Here is an 18,945-nt window from a genome sequence, read left to right on the forward strand (position 1 = left end):
AATTTTGACATTTATGAAGTCCAGGGAGTGCATTCAAGCTTTCTCAGAACAAAAGAACAGTTCAAAGGGAGTGGTAGGACATCGCAATGTTTTCAATATACAAGTAGTAGAAGCAGGAAGAATTTTTCATATAGAAGAACATCATAGTAATTAAAATAAACATGCTGTATCTTTGTAGAAGGGTGATACTCCTACATACACACCAATAAAATTGTTACAAAATTTATCATATAAAAATTGTGTTTATGTCAGTCATTACTGTTATATGTGCTAAATATTAGTTGTTTCTCTACTTGTCCAAGTAGATTTCATAAGTATTCCTGAAAATATTCAAGATCAATAAAAATCTTGGAGAATACCAAGATCTGAACATCAAGATACAGCACTATGTACCTGTTTTACAACTCTGAAGGTCTAGTTTCAGTTATATCTGAAACTAGCCTCTATTTCATTTTTACTGTTCCTGGTCTGACTGACACAGTAATTTTGCAATATGAATACTGTCATTTTGATAGGTCTGTTCAAGAAATTCTACAGCACCTTCTGTTACATTTCAATAGGTACACACCAGCTATTTTTTCCCCTTTAACCACACATATGATGTTATGTTTCAAGTTCACTAAGTGCTTCAGCCTATAGGGATGTGATGAACCCACAAGTAGAAAGATACAGCATCTAATGGGAACACAGAAGAGCTACACAGAAGTCTGGCTTACAATAATGGCATCACACTTCAGGATATACACACTAGTTAAGACTAGTCCATTGGCACAACAAGCAAGACTAATTCTGAGAATTAAGCTCTAGAGATAAAAGCACTTTAAAGGAAGCATACTGCATGTTTTCACCGAGGAATAAAGTAGGTAATCAAACTTTTCCATGCTTTGCTTTAACTTAACTCTGTAACAACAGAGCAGTAGGTACCATTCCTTAAGTTACTTACCCAGCCTTTTACACATTTCTGTTGCGAAGGTTTGTTTCTACAAGGAATTTAAATCCAATCAGGAATTAAATTTAAGAATCTGTTTTGTGTCAGCTCTTAGCATTGTAACATACACTTATAAGCAAAAAAAAACTCAACACGTTGATTATAACCTTATTTTCCCTAAAAAGTACATATATTGCTGAATGTGCATATATACAACAAAATGGAGCTTAAGAGCTGTAAATAAAATCAAAAAAACCCCAGAAACTTCAAACACCTACCAGTTATCTAAGTATTGCAAGTCCAAGCTTATTAACATTTCAAACTTTTCTCCTTTGACAGAAAACTTACAAGACCCACAGAGTTAAACATATCTTTGCATACAAGTCTAAAACTTACTTGCACAAAGTAAGACAACTGACTGTATCTGCCTTAACTCTTTGTGATGTATTTAAGTAATTCCATCTCAGAGATCCCTAACAATTTTCATTCGCTACAGTTAATGTACTATGTGTAGCAAGTATGCAAGAGTTGTCGCAATGACCACAGAAAAGACACTTCATTTAAGCTGCAGTTCCAACAGCATGAGTCATTTGGCGCTCTGAAGTCTGAGCAGTTTCACATGGATTAACGCTATTTAATAAGCATACATTATATTAGCGTAGCCTGCCAGATTTAGTTATTCAATGACTTGACATAAACCCAAACTAAGTATTCAAAAAGAAAAAAAAAAGAGAGAGAGAGAGAAGGCTTTGAGCTACTCATTCTAATCCATTTAATCAAACTCATGCAACTCTTTGAAATCAAACCTACACCTCATTTGTTCACTCTCCTCCTTCTCCCAAAATATATCATAGGAAAAAAGATCAAGGACAAGATAATTTATAGCTTCCCTTTATGTTCTGAAATACAGGAGAAATGTAGTAGTTATTTTTGCAAAAACCTTGACCTGGGTTTCAAAAGTCTTCAAGGAAATAAAACATACCTGTTATAGGCACATATCCAACTCCTTGCTGGTACACAGTGGGCATCAGGACCACTGGCTGGGGCTGCATCATCATGGCAGCTGGCAAAGACTTGACACAAAAAAGCACGACAGACAGATTAGAACTACTCTAGGAATAGAAAAAAATTAACAGCAACTAAAATTAAAACAGTATTTGCAAAGAGTCACCACACTGCAAATCAGTGCTCCACACTTGATATGACTATACTAAGTGCTAATCTACATAAAATAAAATCTCAGGCAAATCAGGTGAACTACCATCCTTTTAACTGACAATTCATTTGAATGTAACTCAGTATAATTACATTATATCAAACTAGTCTTTTGCAACAGTTCTTTGATAAAACTGGCTATTCAAATTTCACATTAATGAAGCAAATGAATTTAAGACATGGCTATATGGATTTCCATGCCTTGCTCTTGTGGAACAAGTTTAAGACATTCATTGTAAGCATTTAAACAAAGCCTGAATTTTAATAAAAGCAGCTTACTGCTTCTAGAAGCAAGTTTAAGTTCAAATTAATTTATTTTTAAGCTCAAAAAGTATTTTGAACAGAAATACCAATTTAACTCCATTCCTTTTTTATATCATAGTTTCTGTTCAGCTTGATCTTGGAAAATATTAATAGTAAAAGGTAATATTCTATGTGCATTATATCCACTGGTTACAGACAGTTTTAAAGGTTAGCCCCAGGAGAAAGGAGCATTGTGATTAAAGGAACAACAATTCAGATGTGGGGCAGTATGTGAATTCCAAACAGCAGCGAACAGCTATTCCAGCTTGTGCACTCAATAGCAACTTGAAACTTTTGATCACGTACAAGCACAGTAGAAAGCATTCAGGGCAGCACGTGCTATTCAACAGCTACCTAAGACAAAGGTGACAGACTAGAGAAAAGTCCATGAGCTGCTGGATGGACCAGCATAAGTCAGCAGTTCAATAGGAAGCAAGACCAGGAGCACTAACAGAACAAGGATGAAGTTTAAAACAGAAGTCATCAGAAAAAGAATTCAAACTCTTCAGAAAGATTGAGGACAGCAAAGAGTTCCCATTCCTTTTGTTTCTAAATTAACATGGCATTCTAAAGAGTTAGGAAAAAAGATTTCCGCTATTGTTAGATTCTGTGAAGACTCTTATTGTTATTAAATTAGGAATTATGATGGACCATTTGACAGACTTTTTTCCTTCTCCACTATCAGCACAGGAATGAGCTGAATTTTCCAGAATGACAAAACCAAATTAAGAAATATCCATTTATCACCTCACCAAAATAGATTTACCAGCTTAAGCATTAGTTATATATATATATATATATATATATATATATATATTTTAAATGCTAACAAAAAAAAGTAGTAACATACAATGGAACTACTTCTACTTCAAACAGTCCAAAATATCCTTCCCCACTGTCCCAGAAGCTCTCCAATCTTTAGGCCAGAAATTTGTTTGGCTTACCGTGTACGACATAACCAGATTGATCATTCCTTCTTTGTCATCACCCTGCCTTCCACTCAGGCTATACCATTCGTCCTCCACATTTCCTTGTTTCAGAGACTCTGGAATTGTAATATGTGTCCAAGCAATGCGGTCATCCATTGAAAAGGCCCGCTGGAGTGTATTTAAAACAAATTTTATCAAGTTAATTGTCCTCAGAAATTATTCTTGACTAGTACCTCCTTAAGTTTTATACAATTATATTTTTCCAATTTTTAAATCTTTCCTTTTGATAGAACTAAAGCATCAGAAAATATTTTAGCCATCATCTCCTTTCCACCAAGGATAAAGGGATTTTTGCTTTAAGTGGGATTATAGATTGAACGCAGGTATTTAATAACAAGAAACTGAAAATCTCAAGCAGAACACTTCAAGAAATACAGCGTATTAACATCAACGTGGTCTATGTGAATTTAGTGATATCACATCAGAGGATGCTAAATGCTAAACAGTCTGAACACTCTGTTGCCTCACTGCTATTTATCTGTGCATGTTGTATGTAGGATGCCACTGCATATCATCATCATCACTTACTTCATAGGAGTCCTAACTAATGTGGTTTTGTAACTCTTTTCAAAGTTGGAACTTTGAAATAATGTATTCCTTGCTGTTAAAACTTGAGGATTCCCAAAGATACAACCCATTTTAGTCAATGCCAGGAAGACAGCATTGTGCAGCATTAAATTCTGGGGCCTGTACTAAAAGAAAAATAGCTTTCAGAGATGGTCTTGAACACTATCATTAAGTTATAGCTTAAATGTTTCTAGCAGTTGAAAGCATCAGAAAGCAGGCTAATTAAATGATCAGGAAGTTGCTGCTAATTTTCCCCATTTTATTTTTTAAATATTTTCCTAAGGTAAAAAACATTAAGAACATACCATTTCCTACTACTGATAGAACTCTAATGAGAGTTATGCATGTCAGAAGGTAACGTTACAGACTGGCTGTATCAATATATGCCTCCTCAGATAGTCTTGCCATGTCTACCTATCAGATTTTACTTTTCCCAATAACACATTAGAATATAGGAACACAAGGCATCTCAGGATCAAGGAAAGTAGATTTTATCTCTTGTCTAGTCCACAAAAGAAGCTTGACCAGTTATAGCAATTTTTCCTTGAGTACACAGCTATGCTGAAAAAAATCTAAAAGAAATGATAAAGAACAAATGCAGAAAGAACATAGTATCAGGAGAAAAGCCCCTAAACTGAGTTTATACATTCACAAAGCCCAGAAGATAAAACCATATCAAAGAGCAGCAAGTTAACTGAAGTTTTTAGGGAGGCACAACTTATTCTGAAGCAAAGTACATTAATATGAAATGCCAGATATGTACTGTTTCTATCCTATCAATTCATCTGTTTGGCTGCAATTTAGATACATTCTTAGATAGTTGCTGGCAAAAGCTGTAGCCTAAGGAATGACAGCAACTTTAGTAGATTTACGCAAGGCTATCTTAGACAAGTTCAGGTACAACTTCATGCACATACCCCAGCAAAGGTTACATAAAGCCTGATGAAGAAGCTAGATAAATACTGGAACAATTATCCCATGTTAAATTCTGACTTTATAGCCCTACCTAAGACAGAGTTTTTAAACACTCCATAGTTAGTGGACAGTAGTGGATTTTGCCTGATCTCTAACAGTATTAACTTATAATCAACAATAGTTTTCAAAATATTTGAAGTAACTACCTCCAGCTATCCAGTCAACAAGCATGTAAGGGCCTATCTGCAATACAGATGCATCTAAATAGGCATATATCAGTAAAATGCAATCATTTAGGAGCAATCAACATTCTACTAAATAAGAATTTACTCATGTTTAAGCTACTATGGTAGGTTGTAAATTCCAGAGACTTAAGAACAGATACAAGTACTGCCATGCCTGTTGCAGCAATGGAACAGACACTTAAACTGTATCAAGTAAACTCACAAAACAGGATTCAAAAGCCTCACTTGTTTTAACAACCACACAGCCACTGCAGGGTCAGATTTTACTACACACAGTAATAGAGGCAGCAAAAAAGGCAAACCATGGACCTAAACCTCAGTTGCTACCTCTTAGTTTAAATTATTCAAGAAGGTATGTTTGTGCTAAGTCAACATCAATAGTCTGAACTGAAAAAGCTGAGATGCAGGTGCAGGTACTAGACTTCAAGATAGTGCTCTTCTAGGCAACCTGTGTAGAGAAGATTACCTACCAGAGCCGTTAGCCAAACCTACTAGATATCTGAGAAAACAAAACTGTTTACAAGCTAGGAATTTATTACCACTGCATCTTAAGTAAATCAGAGACAAGTGCCTACACGCCCGACTGAAATGGAATTCAGCCAAATATAGATTAAGTTAAGATTCTACCTATAAATCCCAGTGACTACACATATTCTATACTTGATACATTCTCAGCATTCGTAAGAGCTTGTATGAAAGCTCTTCCCAGATCAGAATAATACCAAAGCAGAATTGTATTAACAAGCTATTTTTCATACAAACAGTACAGAAGATAAGGTCGCAGGGCATCTTGATAGTGAAGAGGAGCTTAAACACTACTCAGCCACTTGTTCCTCTTCCTTCGCAGGTGCAAAAGAGCAGCCCTGCTGATGCTCAGCAGCCCTTATCAGCTACCAAGGGAAAGGCACCACTTCTGACATTCTTGGGGAGAGAGTAAAGCCTTATGCACTGCTGCTCTCAGGATTCTGAAAAATTTGCACCATCTCCCAGAGAGCACAGACAAGAAACAGCCTTTGGTAACTCAATCCTATCTTGCAAGGCTCCACCCAAACCACAGCCCAAATTGAGGATGAGAAAAAAAATATAGTAATTCTGACCTCATCGAATATCTCTAGATAAAAGGAGTCCACACCCGGGGGAACAGTGCACTGAATAACTTTGTTCCAGCGAGGGTTCTTGGCTCCATTATGCGCTGTGGGAGTTTCATACACAGCATAGCCCAGTCGTATTCGACAATATGGATCCATGCGGGTCATTCCATAGTTCTTTGCCAATTTTGCCTGGAAAGAAATGAAAACCCTTAAATGTATAACATTTACATTAACTTTAGTTCACGAAGAGAATCAGACATTGAGCAAAGGACTATGTTCAAATATGACATGGAAAGGAAAAAAAAAGAAAAAAAAGAAAAACAGCACTGAGTAAAGAGAACAGTCCAGGACACCATTAAAGATCTGGGAAACTTTGAAAAGGGCTTCTCTTTTTGAAGAGTCAGCTGTAGAAAATATGCACTTTCATCATAACAAAAATAGGTTATTTCACAACAAATTGACAAATACATGATTACAACAAAAAATATTAATGTAAATTCAATTTTTGCCTAGGCATTTGAGCTCCAATATATTATCATAAACTTAATGCAATAGGTAGCCGGTCCCATTTCACTGAAGTACTTTTAAAAGATGAAAGAAAACCAATGGCTTCAAGAGTATCACACAACGTTCACACTGCTAAAGCAGTTCAATTCAGATAAGATCTAGTTGCTTATACTTTTCAGAGATTAAAAAAACCACACCACACAACACTTTGGCATTAATTCAGTATATCATTTAGTACTTGAAAATGCAAAATCAGGCACCTAGGAAGTAATAACCCCATGCACCAGGACAGGTTGGGGCTGGCTGGAAAGCTGCTTTGCAGAAAAGGACCCGGAGTCCTGGTGGACACAAGCTGAACACAAGCCAGCAATGAGGAAGGAGTATATGAATGAAGGAGTATAGGAAGAGTGAGGAAGAGTGTAGCCAGCAGGTGAAGGAAGACAATCCTTCCCTTGTACTCAGCACTGGTGAGACTACATCTGGAGTACTGTGTCCAGTCCAGGGCTCCCCAGTACAAGACAGACATGGACTTACTGGAACAAGTATAGCAAAGGGCCACTAAGATGATTAAGAGTTTCACAGAATCACAGAATGGTTGAGTTTGGAAGGGACCTCTAGAGATCAGCTAGCCCACCCCACCCTGTTCAAACAGGTTGCTTAGGACTGCATCTAGTCAGGTTCTGAATATCTCCAAGGACAGAGATTTCACAACCTCTCCAGGCAACCTGTTCCACTGTTTGATCATGCACACAGGAAAAAAAGGTGTAACCATAAGTATACTATTCCAGGCTTCGTGTTAGCTTTAAGGCTAAATGCATCTTCAGTATGTTTTTACAGAAAAACTTTAAAACAGTATTTGCAAATTGATGAAGTGTGTTGAGTTAATATGAAGGACTTCTGGTGAGCTAGTGTTGATAAACAGAATTGTGTTAATACAGACAAGCTTTAAAACCTGAAATCTTATGCTTAATGAAGGCAATAAAACAGTACCGCGAAGAGATCAAACAAAGAAAATGAGGGAAAAAGGAAAAAATAAAATGCTAGGACTATGCGCTTGTGATTAGTAAGAAAGCCTGCAGAAAGCACTTGGAAAAACAGCACAAGGCATTAAAGGAAATGGAGATGGAGAAGTAGTCACATACAAGTACATAAGGCAACCGCAGTTCCCTACAATATATAATATTCTCAAAATTGCTAATATCCTCCCATATTAAATGGGTTGGCACAAAAGTCTTATCAGCAGTTTTAGAGAAACTGCTTCCTGTGAGAATAATATGAATTAACTTGATTACATGCTAAAATAGTTAGGTTTGTAGGAAAGTGCTGCACTACTCATGATATAGCTATGAAATGGGACACTGGAAACAAACACTGCTGTACAGAATCACTAAGCTAGAAAAACTTCAAAAACTACTCATTCCCCATACGCAGGTAGTTTAGTAACTCAAATTACAACACAACATTTTTTGTGGCCACTGATGAAAAAAGATTAAAGCTTGTATTACAAAGATAGTGCAACTTATACCTGTACTATTGTAATGCTGAGTCTGCCTACTGTACCCATTGGTCCTCCATACTGTAGCTGCTGAGCTGCCTGGGCATCCAGTTGGATTTGCTGTTGCTGCTGGGTTGGGGTGATGCGAAGAAAATCCTGAGGAAGCTCACCAACATATACCTTAAAAATAAAAATAAATAAAAATTACAAAATGAGAAAACCCAAATCTTCAAACTTGCATCTTCCACTTTCATAACAAAAGAGAAGAATATAAATCAAAGAAAAGTTTAGCAAAAACATTCAGCAGAATTTTACTTCAGATTTGACAGCATGAACAAGGAGCTAAGTTCAACAACAAAAATGCCAATTCACATAAATATTCTCCTTCTCACTTTCAAAAATACTAAGTTTCAATATAAACCTAAAAAAAAGGACAGAGTCTAGGCTGCTCTGCAACTGAACATTTAGCTACTTAATACAAAAATCAGAGCTACCAAGTTTTACAGCCCCTTAAGACATCTGATGCCAGCCATCTTTCTTTCACTTATGCATCACTCACATGGTCTTTGATCTTTCCCATGACTAGACACCCTGTTCTCTACATCAGAGGACTGAATTGAAGACTGAAAAGTCTAACATGCTTTCCTTTGTCATTAATATAGCCTGTTGCTCAGTGAAGTTTCCACTATTTTTTACACATGCCTGTGTACATTAACGTAGAACCTGAGTTGCATATTTTTAATATAAATGGTAAAATGTAACATTTGAAAGGGTCATTTTCAAAATCTTCAAGACAGATCATAAAAACAGAGTCTCCTATGAACCAAATCCTTCAATGTAACAGAGATGCCATAATACTTTTCCAAGTTAACATTTTTTGCAACTACCTTGTCAATTCTGGGATAGAATCCCACCATGCCAAAACAATAACGGAAGAACCCCAAGTCTGATCTACCATAAGAATGAACCATGAAGGAAAAATGTGAAGTAGGAAAATCTTAGAGGAATTCTGTCACATGGATATGTGTGAATGAGCAGTCAATGTATTTTACATTAAGTTAAAGTGAAAGAAGGGAAAATTTCTACCCTTTACTTGTCAATTATTTACTTGAGAAGTTATTTCTAAGTTTTAAATGCTCATTGAATATGACCAATAACACACTTAAAGGGATCTTCACATTAAAATAACAAATATACTATAACAATAAATTTTAAAAAGCAAGTAAAATGGCATAGTAAGTTTATAATTAAGCTGTACTCATTTGTGCTGCCTACAGAGACGCTTATTAGCACTGAACTGAATACAAGGTTTACTCTCAAGACAAAAATAGTGCAATTTCTTATGTTGTTATCCCAGACAAGATTACTCAATTGTATGTCTGGCAAATGCATGTCTACAGAACAACATGTTTTAAGATGTTAGAAGCCCCATAGGACATAACTTTTGAAGATTATACAACACTTGTATACTAAGATTGCATCTTTGAGATAGCAATAGTCATATGAAATGTGATTTGGCAAGAGTTGCAGCTTCTGTTTGAGAGTCTCAGGGATCCTGGCAACAGGTGTTACAGACCAGAAAGAAAGTTTATCAAAACAAGCTAAGGAAAGTGTAGTGACTACCTGCTGCTAAGTTGCTGAGAGGGAGGGAAAAGAGGGAACTATTTTTACTTACAAGTGCCTTAGAATCTTATAGTTAAAAGCAAATATTAGAGGAAGGGAACAGTTTAAAGTCCCCTTTAAAAGTAATTAACTGACAATATCCATTAGGTACATACTTGCCAGCAAAGCATTCACTTCTAAATTTAAGTAGATTATTCAGACTCTCTTTTGATGGAGCATCACTTCTCTCTGAAGGTATTCACTATGCATTGGAAATGCACTATCACAGTGCATTCGAAATACCTTTCCAAGGACAGACCAGAGAACTACAAACAATATTCTTTACAGGCAATGCGCAACTCAAGCACTGTCTTCTTACAACCAAATTCAACATTTGGATTCTTCATAAAAGTTTACTTCACTAAGCAAAGAAGTTATTAAATAGCTTTTTATTTTTAAATTTAGTTATAAAAAAAATTATATATTGGTTAATAACACTTCAGTGTTGTGATCAACTAGTGTAAACTGATGAACTCCTAGCTGATAGCTGAACATTCACCATTAGTCTTTCCAGTCTGTAATATGCTCACCTATAAATATTTATATACATTCATTGAGCATTTGCCTTATTGATCCTTCAGTAATGTCCAGGATGATAAAGCCAAGCAAATGCTGATCTCTAGGATGTCAAGGAAAGTACTGCCATTAGAAACGGGGTGCAGTGAATGCCAGACGTTGTGAGACCTCATCTGCAATACGGTGTAGAATTCTGGTCATCTACTTTCAAGGGGAAAACAAAAAAAAAAAACAAACAAGAAAAACACAAAACAAAACAAAAACCAATTCAGTCATTTAGACTGAATCAGGCACATAAACAGTCCTTCTTGGATAACCACAGAAATGGAGAGTGTTTTAAGAGATCAAGCCAGAAAGTATGAATTACTTTTTTCATACTAAAAGACAGCAACCACATGCTTAAATAAAAAAGTGGGAGAAAAATGGGAGCAGAGATGGAAAAGACTAAGCTAACAGATAGTGCTAATATTTAAAGAAAACTTATTTAAATTATGTTGGAAGTTAGGCAAGGCCTGGTAACAGCCTTCTCTTTAGAAGATTTGGGAAAAAAAGGAACTAGTTTTAAATAATATATATATCAGTCTAGGAAAGATATGAAATGATACCAGAACTAGCAAGGCAATGCCACTTACAATGCAGCCGGTCCACTCAAACTCTCCACCTCCAGGAAGTTTCAAATCCGGTATTACTAGTGCCTCCAAGAGTCCACATCATGAAGATTTCCCATGGTAAGAAGTGGGGACTGCAGCCTTAAAACTACATTCCCATATGCACAAAGCTCTGGATGCCAGTTTCTCAGAAAAAAAGGACAGCCTATTTTGTCTCAGCCATCTTATATGGGCATTGGAAAGCTTAATTCATTCACGATGGTCTTTAAAACATACCCAGAAATAGAAAACAGTGTAGCTTTCAAAAGACTAAATCCTGAAAGATTGGAATAGTAAACTCCTCCAAAAGAAAGAATGGGGAACAGGACATACACATGCTTCCACCCTAAACATTCAGCTTTGACAGAAATCTGATACATGTAAGTCCTAGTGGTATCTTCAGTAAAGTATCTAGCAGAGACATTTATATAGAAAAACACATAAGGCATTAAGTTCTTATGAGGATTATCAGTTGATTCCATATTGATGGAGATAAACAGCTGTGGGCAAACTTTATTTGTAAAGAAAACAAGCTAATTCCCTCTTCCAAGCATTTAAAAGCAGGCAAATAACTGCAAACTACCTACTATGGATCAAAAATACAAATTTGCATAACCAGAGTTTAACCTCAGGTTTTGTTTTTAAAGCAAGGAGAACCTAATGAAAGATTGTATCCTGATCCTACTCAACATCCACTTTGCAATAGATGTACTTCCCTCTACTACTATCTTAACATTTAAGGAAGAATAGGTGAAATTCAACCCCACTCTACCATTAACAGTAGAATAATACATTCCATTTAGCATTTGAATTATACGTGTACTCACTTTTCAAGCAAGAGAGAAATATGACAGTATTATAATAAAACTACAATTCTGAAGAGAAAGGTTAAGCAGACATTCATAAAGACAAGCCTGCTTTGTAATTACTTCTTAATAAACTTTATTGACAGCACAGCACATCACAAAATTAATATTCTAGAAACAGAATAACATTGCCCTTACTGTCCACTAAAGTTATCTAACAGCTATCTTTAAAGATCTTCAAAGTGAAATGCTGCAGCTGTAAAGTTCACATCCAAACTTTTCTTCAAGCTGAAGGTGGTGTTTTACAGCCATATAAGCTAATTCAGGACCAACCTGTCTCAACCTCACCCTCCTGTTTCTTCTCATCACCATTTCCTGGGCAAAATAAAAAAGTGCAAATGTAATTGTCAAGGAAACTAGTGCAGGAGGCTGATCAGAAGAAAATAAACCATAGGCTGGGGGGAAGGAGAAGAAGAGGGGAAGTAACTGGGTCCCTTACCTTGCTCACTAACTGCTAATCTGAGTACGGGTACCTATATAAGGAAGGGCAAGGGAACATAGAACCAAGGATGATCACAATTGCCCTGACTTATGGAACCATATGCTGAGATATGATACATTCAGAGTACTATAACTAAGGTTTCCACACTGGAAAGTAGCACCAGAAACACTGATATTAGGTTCTAGAGAAGTTTCACATTAAAGAGCTATAAAACACCTAGCTGCTGAAAAAGTTCTATGCATTCTCATATAAATGGTTTTACTGTTTTTAAGAAAGAAGAAATGAGTGACTGGGAGAGAATTTTGAACTATAATTCTGCACTGTGCACACCGAAGTAAGAATAGGGACCAGACAGGATGCATCTAAAGGTGCTGAAAGAACTAGCTGATGTTATCGCAAGGCTATCATTTTTGAAAGGTTGTGGAGGTAAGAGGAAGTTCCCTGTAATTGGAGAAAGGCATGTGATGCGCTCAAAAGGGCAAAGATGAACTGAGGAACAACATGCTTATCACCTTCACTTTGATCACTGGAAAATTCATGGAGCAAGTCCTCCTTAAAGCCATTTCTAGGCAAACGAAGGAGAAGGCAGGGACTGGGAACAGCCAACCTGGATTTACCAAGCATAAAAAAAAAGCCTGACCAAGACAACAGTTTTCTACAATAAAATTACTAGATCTGTGGATGAGGAAAGAAAGGTAGATTTGTTTACCTTGATTTTCACAAGGCTTTCAAAAAGATCACCCACGGGATCCTTGTATCAAAGCTGGGTTGTTACAATCCAAATGGGTTGGCCACTGGATGAATGAAAAATTGGCTGGATCACTGAGCTCAAAAGCTGAAGTTCAGTGGTTAATAGCACATACTCTACTTGGAGGCTGCTTACAAGCAAAGTTTATCAGAGATCTATACTGGGACCTAACTTGTATGTCTAATATCTTTCCTTATCAGTGACCTGGAGGATGAGAAACAATGCAGCCTCATCAGTTTTGCAGATGACAACAAATTTGGGAGGAATGGTTGGTATATTTGAGGACAGGACCAACACTCAGAGACGGAGAAATGTGCTGGCAGAAATCTCATGAAATTCAGCAAGTCCTATACTTAAAGACAGAATAATCCTTTTCCCTGGTACAGGCTGGAGAATGAATGACAGAGTAGCAGCTCTGCAGAAAAGGGCCTGGGGGTCCTGGTGAAGAGCAAACTACACACGAATGAGCAGTGCAGTCTAGCAACAACGAAGGTTAACCTACTGTGCTGTATCAACAAAAGCATAGCCAGCAGATTGAGAGAAGTGATTATCCCCCTTTACTCAGCACTCACTAGACCACACCTGGAATACTGCATCCAGTTTTGGACCCACCAGTACAAGAAAGATGATAAAACTTGAATGAGTCTTGCAAAGGGCCACCAAGACAGCAAAGGGGCTGAAGTACAGGACCTATGAGGAAAGGCTGAAGATTTGTGTAGACTAAAGGAGCCTTAGAGGATATCTAACAGCAGCCTTCCAGCATCTCTGAGGAGGTTATCAATAAAACAGAGCCAGGTTCTCTTCTGAAATGCAGGAGGAAAATAGACAATTGTCCTAACCTGAAACAGCAGAGATTCAACATGAAATAAGAAGGGGGGGGGGGGGGGGAGAACCACACCATGGGGAAAGTCAAGTATTGTAAAAAATTACCCAGGGAGGTTGCAGAATCTCTGTACTTGGAAGTTTTGAAGACCCTGCTGGACAAAACCCTGAGCAACCTGGCCTGTATCAACATTGACCATGCTTTGAGCAATATGTTGGACTAGGGGGCCTCCTGAGGTCCCTTCTAACCTGAATTATTCTATGACTCTACACAATTCATGTTGTAGTATGACATCTCCACTTTAACTCCTACAGAATTGTAGTCACACGCTATACTTAAGCTTTTCAATTTAGAAATGAACAAAGGAAAGACCATAACAGCTGATTAAGTTGATTAAATTTACAAACAAAAATTGTTTGTAAAATGCCAAAAATGAAAAACAGACTGGAAGGTTCCAGACATTTCTTCTCCCATTCTTATTACTCCTTCCTGTTGCCAGAATTGCCCATCTACTTCACTGCTTCCTTTGATTCCATGTGTCTGTTACCAAAGGCCTTTGGTGACATGTCTACCTATAAAGGCTTCGTGAATCTGTAATTCTCATCTTTATACAATTTTCCCCTTCTCCCAAGTACTCAAACTATATTTAGACCTGACTGGATATTCAACCACAAGCTATTTTTTCTGAATTTTCTCAGCACATCTAGATTAGTCCAGAACACTAACATTCTAAGTCTTTGCAAAATATGTTCCACAGTGCAAAAGCACAACCATTAACAAAGTGGAAAAAAAAACAAACAAACTGATTTGGTTTTGTAGAAGGAGAAATTGGGCAAACCAGTGATTGCTATCAAAGTTCCTCCTTTTCACTAAAACAATAATTTGAAGGCTAAATATGGCAGGAACTGTTTTATTTAAACATGAGTTACAAAATAAAGATAGGATGAGCAGGCATTGACACCTCAAATTCAAAAAGTATGCTTACAGTATTCTTGAACCGAGCAGATTTGGTGCACATTCAATATAACGGTGCAATAACATAGGAAAAAGTCATAGAAACAGCTCAAAATAAGGAAACACAAATTCACACTGGGATTAGCTTTAAGGAGAATAATAACCAACATCAATTCCAGTAACAGGTTTCAGACTTCTACACTACCACTGGACATACCAGTACAGATTTTCCTTTCTTCCAAGTCTTGGTTAAAAGAAAACACCAATGGATGCAACAGAAAACGATCCACTTAAAAGGTACCTTAAAATACTTCTCTTATTTGTAAGAGAGGAAGAACTTTAAGCATTGTCAGTGTCAGCCTGAACATTTCATGTCAAAGGAGTGTGCCTCAGTGATCAAAACGTCACACTTAAACATTAATTCACATTTTCCTTAGAAACATTCAGTGAAATCTTGCTCCCTCAACTTTTTTTAAACGACTTTTAGAATCCAAATTGATTGCAGTGATGTGTCTTTATGACATTTCCACCTTCAAAAATTAGAATTGTAATACTACACATACCTGCATTCTATAAAAAACAAACTAGCTAATAAAATACTTAATTGTATCCAGAACTATCAATAGCATTTCAGAGACAGGACTTTGCATTAGAAAATGCTCCTGAGACAGCATAACGTTTATTGATACCAGACAATATAAACAGGAATAATTGCTTTGGCACCTTTGGTCAGGAAAAAAAAAAAACAAAACAAAAACACACCAAAGATTTGAAAGATGTCAAAACCAAACTTTGAGTAAAAGATGTATGCAGCTAAATGATAGTATTAGGACAAGGGCAGGCTATATTTATGTTTACTTTTCTGTTCATTAGAAGATTTCCAATAATCAAAATAATAATTATTAGGAAAATCACTAGAGCAGAAATCTAATTAGCTCTAGGATGGCACTTGATCTAGTTTTAAAGGACATGACATATTTGCTAGCATAGTGAATAATCAAGGGGATCTATTTTGGGTGTGCTTGACTAACTAAGGAATCACAAATATACAGTTTCAGTCTCTCAGACCTGAAGCCCAATTGGACTACTTAGCAATCTCTCAAAAGGTATCATTTAACAGCCATTACGTATTCACCTACAGTTTTCAGATTTCAAAAGCTGTTTTTTCAAAAGATCACACAACAGGAAATCATGCTAATTCCTTACCTTCATGAAGACAGCTAGGGAAATCTAGCAAAATATTTACCACCAGCAGGCAGAAGGAAATCTGGTTCCTTAACAGCAAATCAGAAGTGTTGAAATTAACAGCAAATCAGAAGCGTTAATTAGTCACCAAATAAGCACAGGTAGAAACTAGAAACTAAGGGTATAAGAACAATATCGGCAAAAGTACGGCAGCATATTTTATTTTTTTTATCTGCTGGAAACAACTTTGCATATTTTCTTGCCCGTTCAAGCAGAAAGAGACAGGAGTATCATTCTCTGCAGCACTAAGGAGAAACTGTTTTTCAGTCCTTTAGCACCATTTAGCGGCTATTCATTTGTAATGCAGTCTTATATATAGAAACAAGCAGAACTGCATCTTCTGCTCTAGGGAAAATCAGGAAAGGCAAGTACGTGCTAAATGAGCACTCTCACCTTCAAATGGCAGCTTTTTAATACTGCAGGATTTAGTCATTCATTTGAAGACATTCATACATCTAAACTGATGAAGACCAATGAGAAAAGCATGCACAGTAACATTAGGAGAACATAAGAAAAAAATGGTGAACGCTGAAATCATACAAGATAAATCACTACATACCTTTCGAATTGGCAGGCCTAAATCAATTCTAAGTAACAAGTATTTCCAAGAGATTATACAGGACTATCTGGGTAATTCTAAAGTAGAAAGACATCTAGAAGAGTATTCAAAATGTTCCCTTAAAACACTTGAGACAGATATGATTTTCGAACTGCAAGCCTATAGCCAAGTCCAAGAAGGTTCTCACTAAACTCCCAATCCAACAAGAGGATTTCACCAAACTAAAGCAAGCAAAGATTAGAAGTACTCTACTGAATATCAACAAGGTATTTAGCACAAGAGGCAAGTAGAACTTCTCTCAAAAAGAAATGCCACTCCTGTAGGGACAGAAATGTGTACAATTTCACCTCTCTGCAAATCAGAACTTCAATCAGGCCTACTGTTCCAGCTTTAGCCAAACCACTTTTAAGTCATTAGCACCTCCTTCAACCCCTACTCCCACATCGATTCCCTTCAACCTCCCCACCCTTTTCCAAACACAGACTAAGGGATAACTAGAAGCAAAGTTACTTTTAAACCAAACTCGTATTTGGTCAAGTGTTTATATTATTTTGCCTTTTTGAATAAACCTGTTAGATATTGACAGAGTTGCGTTGGATTCAATCGCACAGTCAACTCAATTACCAAGCCTCTGGGGGTAGCAACTACCTAATCCACCACAGATTCAGTTGGAACAACCTGCGTCCTGCCACGATATCATTGAGGAACAGCAGAAAGCTTAATTCATTTTACCTTAACTCTCCATTTAAAACTTTTATCCTAGCAACAAAACTACCAACAAAATGTGTTGTAAAAGGAATCTACTCTTGAAGAGCAGACAAACAAGGCATTTTAAGGAATTATATTAATGATCAGAGAACTTCACCACCATGAGATAACATCAGGCACAGATGCAGCTTTTCGAGATTAGCAATTTATTAATTCGCTCCTCTGGCCTTTCAGCAAGGCTGCACGGAAAATAAAAAAAAAATAGCTTTCTAGGAAACAAAGAACAACAGTTTAAAAAAAATTCTTACTTCACTAGCAGAGCAACAACGTATTGTCCATTACTAGTGGATCCTCCCAGAAAAAAAAACAGACAGAAATTGCACATCAATGGAAGCTAGGTGTTATAATCACAGGGTTATACCTCACATCTGCAGTAAAGCGTCCTGGCATGGGGGATTATTATTCCAAGGCATAACGAGACCGTAAAACTTCCCAATAAACCATCACCACTCCCAGAAGATTGCTAAGCTGGTTTTAAAACTGCTCAGTCTCCCCTCTCCCCGGCTGCATGCTACCATCGCATACGTCTCTCAGCATCTTGTTTCACGTTCCACCTTTCAGTTGTCAACACACGATGGCGATTTCAAAAACAGCCGTCTGAAACTGCGCAGCCCACCGATGATACTAGAAAGCTCTGCTCCACTTTTAAGAGAAAGAGGTTTGGCTCTGCTTCAGTTTAGACAGCTCCCTTCTTTAGAAGGGCCACAGACAAAGAACAGGCAGAATAGCCTCTCCCAGCCCTGAACGCACATAGGTGGGACTTCCCCCTCTGTTCTCTCCCAAAGCCTCTTCCCAAGGCGCACAGCTGGGAGAAGAGACAGACCTTCCCCCCCACACACACCCGGCACTATCACGGCAGACTAAGGATAGAGATCTTTCCTCTCCTCTCCCCCACGCCCCCGGTGCCATGGGCCGCGCCTGGGGGAAGGGAAGGAGGCAAGAAGGGTGAGTCACCCTCCCACTGAGGCCCACGGGCAGGAGTCGTACCTCGGACGGGGGCGACAAAGCCCGAGGCCCAGCAGGGTCCAAGCTGGGCCTCTCCAGCCCAACCCAGAACACCCGTAAGGATAAGGGGATAAAATCTTCCCCCAGCCCCAACGGCGACCTTCTCAGCCGCAAGGGCCTCCCGCGGCCCCACTCACCGGGCCCCGCTGGGTACTGACAGTGGTCGCCATAGCGCCTCCCTCGGGCCGAGACCCTTCCTTCCGCCCCGCCAGGCCGCCGCCGCCGCCGCCACTACCGTTACTGCTCCAACGGCCACCGCTAACCGTCACTCAGCGCGAGGCTCCCGAGTCAGCTGATCCCGGTCGCGCCCCGCCCCCTGGGCGCCGCGCGTGCTTCCCGCAACGCGCTGCCCCCGCCCCTTCTGGTGGTTTCCAAAGCCACTGAGCACGCAGCGCCACGCGCATGCGCCGAAGAGCCAACGGGCCCGGGGGGGGTGGTGGGAGGGGGGGGAACAG

At 38.1% G+C, this 18,945-nt stretch overlaps 1 protein-coding gene across 5 annotated transcripts in view; it reads right to left on the reverse strand.

Annotated features, from left to right (window-relative positions):
- The window catches only part of TOLLIP (toll interacting protein), a 30,163-nt gene extending 11,451 nt beyond the window's left edge, over positions 1–18,712 (reverse strand). The window contains exons 1-6 of one of the 5 annotated variants that reach the window (XM_013957962.2): positions 18,628–18,712; positions 10,448–10,637; positions 8,286–8,435; positions 6,260–6,442; positions 3,391–3,543; positions 1,911–2,001 (exon numbers count right to left, since the gene is read on the reverse strand). In XM_013957962.2, coding sequence (XP_013813416.1) covers positions 1,911–2,001; positions 3,391–3,543; positions 6,260–6,442; positions 8,286–8,324 — 466 coding nt within the window. In that variant the 5' untranslated portion in view covers positions 8,325–8,435; positions 10,448–10,637; positions 18,628–18,712. Of the gene's footprint in view, positions 1–1,910; positions 2,002–3,390; positions 3,544–6,259; positions 6,443–8,285; positions 8,436–10,447; positions 10,638–11,065; positions 13,971–18,627 lie in introns of those variants that run through there. The other 4 variants (XM_013957964.2, XM_013957963.2, XM_067295998.1 and 1 more) reach the window with 4 other exon arrangements.
- Positions 18,713–18,945: the final 233 nt, after the last annotated feature.

This window comes from Apteryx mantelli, chromosome 4 (genome assembly GCF_036417845.1).
Source record: "Apteryx mantelli isolate bAptMan1 chromosome 4, bAptMan1.hap1, whole genome shotgun sequence".
Classification (NCBI taxonomy): domain Eukaryota; kingdom Metazoa; phylum Chordata; class Aves; order Apterygiformes; family Apterygidae; genus Apteryx; species Apteryx mantelli.